Source organism: Capricornis sumatraensis, chromosome 17, assembly GCF_032405125.1.
Source record: "Capricornis sumatraensis isolate serow.1 chromosome 17, serow.2, whole genome shotgun sequence".
NCBI lineage: Eukaryota > Metazoa > Chordata > Mammalia > Artiodactyla > Bovidae > Capricornis > Capricornis sumatraensis.
The window spans coordinates 67,185,234-67,191,582 of record NC_091085.1 but is presented as its reverse complement, the minus strand read 5'-3'; the positions used below and the strand labels follow the sequence as shown (position 1 = coordinate 67,191,582).

At 47.8% G+C, this 6,349-nt stretch overlaps 1 protein-coding gene across 1 annotated transcript in view; it reads right to left on the bottom strand.

Annotated features, from left to right (window-relative positions):
• Window positions 1–903: 903 nt before the first annotated feature.
• TBX5 (T-box transcription factor 5) overlaps window positions 904–6,349 on the bottom strand; it is a 47,420-nt gene continuing 41,974 nt past the window's right edge. Inside the window, exon 8 of the mRNA XM_068990191.1 lies at window positions 904–1,481. Coding sequence (XP_068846292.1) covers window positions 904–1,481 — 578 coding nt within the window. The remainder of the gene's footprint in view (window positions 1,482–6,349) is intronic.

The following is a 6,349-nucleotide window of genomic DNA, read 5'->3' as shown; positions in this document are numbered from 1 at the left end:
ACAGAGCTTGCGCCTTGCTTATCACAGTTCTGCCCGCATGTAAACTGGGGCTTTTTAAGTTTTTCAAAGCGAGATTTCCGGTTGGGAAGGTATAGGCCACGTTTCAGCGGGCGGGAAGGACGCGGAGCCGGGGAGACGGGAGGGCAGAGTGAGATAGGACGCCAGATGGAGTCCGGCGTTATCCTGACCCCACTGGTGGGCAGGAGGCAAACCTGGACTCCGTGAGGATGGAGAAGGGAGGCCAAGATCGGAGAGAAGCTGGGACGCAGGGAAGCTCGGCAGAAACATCCCTGGCAGAGGTAGGTAATTTCTTAGTCAGGAGGGAGGGTGGCCAATTTACGTTTGGGGGGTTGGAGGAGTATTTGAGGGGAACCCCACAAGTACATATCTTGCAACATACTTGCCTCAGACCTCCCCCAGAATAAGGGACTGGGTCCCATTAAAAAAATTGAAAGAAAAAAATATATTATTATTTATTATATAACAACGTCAACATTAACACCAAGACAGGGAAGGACTCCAACTACGCATGAGGATCAAACACTCCAGGAGGCAGGACTTTCTGGAGAACAAAAGAAGAAATCAGGGAGGGTGTCCTGGAGGTGGTGTGATTGTGGCCGGTCGAGGAGGGCAGTGGTCGTGGAGGGGGGCGGGGACTCATCTCTTCTTGTCGTTTTTTAGTTTTGAGACAAAACAAAGTCACATTTTTTGAATTGTGGTTTCAAGCGACTGATTACATCAGTGTCAGGGTGGGGGAGTGGGGGCAGGGGCAGTTCTCAAGTGCAGATGTGAACGCGGGGTGAAATGAGACATCTTGTCCGTGGGGTTCTCCCTGTGGCTGTCTCTCTCTCCCTCTCTCTCTCCCCTCCCTCTGGAAATGGCAGCAGAGGAGCAGGCCTGGCCTTAGCTGTTGTCATTCCACTCTGGAACCATGCCGACTCCATGCACAGCGGAGTGGTACTGATGCGGGGACAGGGTCCTTGATACACCGTGAGAGTACAGAAACTCCGACGCCTGAAGGCTGCCCGGGGACTGGAGGCCAGTCTGAGGCCCACACTGCCTGACCACAGGCTGGTGGGTCACGGAGGTCTGGTGCTGGAACATTCCTTCTCCGAGCTGCGGGGAGCCGTGGTTGGCCATGCCGGCCAGCCGGGGGACCAGGGGCCCCGAGGTGAAGTGGGCGGAGAAGTGCTGATAGGGTAGCCTGTCCATGGGCTGCACGGTGGTGACCGTGCAGCTGCTGTACGAGGACATACTGGGCCAGGCGTTGCAGCTAATGTCCTCCAGGCTGGGCACAGGCTCGCTGGGGGGCGCAGAGCTGGCGTACATGCAGGCCTGCCGCTGGGCTGACTCTGTCCGGTAGGAGGCACCCAGGCCCTGCTGCTGGGGGTAGCCGGAGCGGTAGAAGGGGTCCTCCTCACTAGGTGATGTCTCCATGTAGGGCTTCTTATAGGGATGGTCTGTGCTGGAACATTCTTCATCTGCGGGAAGACAGGATGACAGACACCCATGAGGCCAGGGACCAGCCACCCCACAGCTCAAGGCTGAGACAGGCATTTGGCCCAAGGATGGAAGGATTAAGTCTGGAAGATGGTTAGCTCCAACCTCCATTCTGATCATTAAGGGGGTGGCCTGTCACGGCTAAGACTTTGGGCTACGGAGTCCTGAGCAAACAGTTGGACCTTTCCGAGCCCAGTTTCTTTTTAAAAAAATAAATTGCAGTGTATTCCCTCAGTAGAACATTAATGCAATTGTTATGGAAGATGCTTCATGTAGTTTCTAGTAAGCTGGGGAGATTGAGCTCAGCTTCTTCACCTATAAAATGGAAAGAGTCATAATGGCACTAGAAAGGGAGGCCCTAATGAAACAGGAAAATATAGCTTCAGTACTTAGCCCAGAGCTTGGTACAAGGAAACGCTCAATAAATGGCAATTATTATTATTCTCTTCCTTCCTTCCCAGCATGTAAATTTCAGGAAGCCAATATATGGTCTGGAGTATCCATCACTATCTTCCCAGAACCTGGGGTGTATACCTGATAACAATAACAACAGCATCAACCATAACAATAAAAACACTACAGTGCTTACTGTCTGTGTTCGGAGTACTCTTCACAAGGTCACCCATTTAATCTCAACAACCCCATGAGGTGAGTTCTCTTAGTATCCTCATCTTACAGATGAGAGAAAGGAGACACACGGAGTTTGAGAAACCTGCCTGGTGCACCGTGGTGACCTGCATAGGAAGTCCAAAAAGGAGGGGATACGTGTGTATGTGTGGCCGATTCATTTTGCTGTACAGTAGAAACTAGCACGGCATTGTAAAGTGACTATAAGGAGAAGGGGACGCCAGAAGATGAGATGGCTGGACGGCATCATCGACTCAATGGACATGAATCTGAGCAAACTCTGGGAGATAGGAGGGGACAGGAGGGCCTGGTGTGCTCAATCCACGGAGTCACAAAGAGTCAGACATGACTGAGCGAATGACAACAACAATTAAAAAAACGTGCCCACGGTCCTCTATGGCTGATAAACAGTGGAGCTGGGATTAGAATCCTAGGAATCTGATGATAAAATCCCTGCTCTTCAATCCATGCTAGACATTAAGACATGCAGCAAATACTTCTGCAATGGATGGAACAGTGAGTGGACAGACGGATACATGGATGGAAACTGAAATGAATCCCCAGATCCCTTCCTGACATCTCATGTGAACAAGGACCCAGTTAGGATCGGTGGAGTTGGTAACTGACACGGTAATTGGTACAGTACAATGACTGGGTCACCGTTTCCTCACCGAGCAAGTCACTTTCCTCCTGTGGGCGCTAATTAATCCCTAAGAGAGAGCAATGGAGAGAGAGTTCTGTCTCTAAAGGAGGGTCTTCCTCAACCACTTTGGGGTCACTGACCCCCTTGGGTTCTAACAAAAGCGTTGGGCTCTCTCCTAGGAAAAAAACACTGAAACACGACATTTTGAGAACTGTAGGTATAGACAAAAGTGATGCACACAACTTCAAGGGGCTCAAAGACCCCCTAAGATGCAGACCTCAGTTAAAACACCTAGACATGCATGAGCCTGACTCTGGCCCTTTTGCTTAATATCGGCGGGACACTACCAAGGTATTTGCAATCTCTGGGACTCCTTTTTGACATCTTTGAATCAGCGTCAGCAATACTTACCTCGCTGGGCATCTCAGGCATAATACTGAGCATGGAAATCTCCTGTATCCATCACCCAGGGCAGCTCGTGTTGCCAGGGTAACACCACCTGTGTCCTGGCAGACCCCATCCATAATAACACACATCCAGGTGTTTCCTTCAGGGGAAGCAGTCCTAGGCAGTTTCTACCAAGGCATAAACCTCACACAGATTCATTCCTTGGCTGGGATTTTACTCTCCAAGCTGGAGATTTTTCTTTCCTCACTTCCGATCTCTTTCTAATGAACAACGCTAAGAAATATGCTGATAGTAATTGAGAACTAGACTTAGAAAACAGAGTCTTTTCCCAGCTGTGCTGTCAAATGGTGAGACGGTCTGGGTAAACCACTCTATCTTTCATGCCTAAACTTTACAATAAAAGAACATACTTGCCTCTTTAAAAAAATTTTTAAATTTCTATATAAAAAAAGGAAATATGCCATATTTGGGGTGTGAAGAAAAATGAAACCCTGGGACACTCCCACACCTGTGACCACAATGATGGTTGATGGCAGGACACAGGACTAAATAAAGAAGGAAATAAGAGCTAGAATTTATTGAACACCTACCAAGTGACCTAACTCCAATCTCCCAGTCATTCCTCAAGGTGGCTGTTCTCATTCTCGGCTCTTAGAGGCAGAAACCAAAGCTCAGAGAAGTGACCTGCTCAAGGCCATGCAGCTGGCAAGGAGTGGAGGCTGGAATCAAAGACGTAACTAATTCACTTTGCTGACCGCACCTTGCCTCCAGCTCTCTGGATTTCTATCCAATGCCACTCACTCAGCCTCCCAAGAAATACTGACTGAGCCCTCACCAAGCCCCTACCAGGCGCTGGTCAACTGCTGCGGTCCTGTTCAGAGGACATCCTTGGCCCTCTCCATCCTCCCCCGTCCAGGGGCAAGGGAACAAGGACAGGACCTGCAAGAGCAGGAGGCTGACACTGTGATGCGCAGGTAGTCCTTGGGGGTAAAGCTTCAAGTCAGTCTTTTCCCCACAGTAAGCCCTACGGCTTAGCACTGGACTATAAGCCAACCGCCCATGCCAAGTAGGGTAGCTTGGATGTGGGTTCCACCCAACACCTCCACTCTCATCATTCTCCAGGTGATACCCCAAGGTACATCCAAAATCTCCCCGAAACATATATCTTCACATCCAGGTTACACCCATCTAATAGCAAGCACTTATTTTCAGCTAAACTCTTTCTGGGACACATCTGGGACCCATAGGATACTCAAACACTGGTCCCCAAAAATTGAAAAATGCAATCATCATTCTTCCAGGTGTTCTAGCTACATGATGCCAACCATCCAGATGTTTGAAGACATCCAGATGAGCAAGGGTCCATATTTTTCACTTTTCAACCTAGCATTTTGGGGGCATCTTAAGGACACTGCTACACATCACTTATATTTTTTATCCTGGCCACCTCCTCCTTCAATTTCTTCCCTCCACTCTTCCTTCCCTCCACCCCTCAGATCCATAAATCTGAATGTTTCCATTGTTGCTGGAATCATAACCTTTGGGTTTTCCATTTAACCAGGGCGTTCCCCTTTTCAATAATAGAAAGTACAGCTGCAGGGTACCCTTGGCAAGAGAAAAAAAAAAAAAGGCAAACTAACCAGTCCCAAGTTTCTGATCCCCTTCCAGATTGGTTACAAGTAAAAAAAGGAAGGATAATATGAAAAAGGCCAGAGCCACATTTTGGAAAATCGTAAAATTACACATTCCAAGGCTTAATACTCCAAAGATCTGATGCAGAGTCCTAAGAAAAACTCGATGCTGGGTTATTGACGGAAACAGGACTTAAGCATTCTCCAGTTTCTCTTGATCCTCATCATACTGTAATGAAATTCCAAAGCCAGGATCAGAACTTCACGCTGGTCATGATAAATGCCTGGGATGTAATCTCTGTGTTTATTTTCGTGATGGTTTGGTTTCTATCTTTTTATTGGGAGCCTGATAACTGATCAACAGCAAACACATCTGTCCCAGCCGAGCCCTGCTTATCTTCCACAGTTGGGGGAATGGGCTGCAGTCAAAGGTCAAGTCCTCGATGAGATGAGTCCACGGCTTGCTTTCAGAAAGCTGTATACGGGTGGTCAATTACACTTCAAATGTCCAAAACCCAGCTGAGTCCCTTGGATAACAGTAAAGCTCTTCCTGATTCTGACCACAGATCACCACGCCACACCGTGAAAAACCCTAGTGCCTGGCATGTTTCTGGATGTTGTTGATTCTGGATAAAATGGCCTTAATGATGAATCCAGGATACAGATTTTAGGGCACTGAGTTATGTCTCTTGACTCACTGGATACATAACCTTGGGCAAACTTCTAGACCATTCCAATCTCAGTTCTTGTTTGTATTATACACGGGGTGCTACTGTGCTAAGTCACTTCAGTCGTGTCCAACTCTTTGAGACTTCATGGACTGTAGCCCACCAGGCTCCTCTGTCCGTGGGATTTTCCAGGCAAGATGAATGGATGGATGGACGGATGGATAGATAGATGGACAGATGGATGGACAGATAGATAGATGGAAGGACAGATGGATAAACAGATGGATAAGTGGGTGGATGGATGGATGGGTGGATGGATGGATGGACAGATGAATGGATAGATGGATGGACAGATAGATGGAAGGACAGATGGATGAATGGATGGGTAGGTGCCATTCCCTTCTCCAGGGGATCTTCCCAACCCAGGGATCAAATCTGAGTCTCCTGTGGCTTCTGTATCAAAGGCAGATTCTTTACCACTGAGCAGTCGGGGAAACCCATTATACATGGGGATGATAGATAAATTTCATGTAGGAATTGAGATAATAATAGTGCAGTCTAGTTTCTATCTTCCTTGTATTTAAACTAAATATTCCAATCTTATCTGTCCAAGTAATACAATTCTACTCTCTTTCCCCTCTTGGAAGACTGGATAGATGGCTCTGTGAAGGTCGTCCAACACTGGAAGGTACTTGGGTGAACTCCAGAGCTAGGAAACTCACAGAGCTAATTTCAAATCTCTGATCCCATTGAGCAAAGATTGTTACCACTGCCAAATGGGTCACTTCCCTTGCTGATGGAGTTCATTCAGATGAAAGATTGTGGGGGAGTCTTCACAGATAAAGACACTGGAGGCAGACAGATAAAATGCC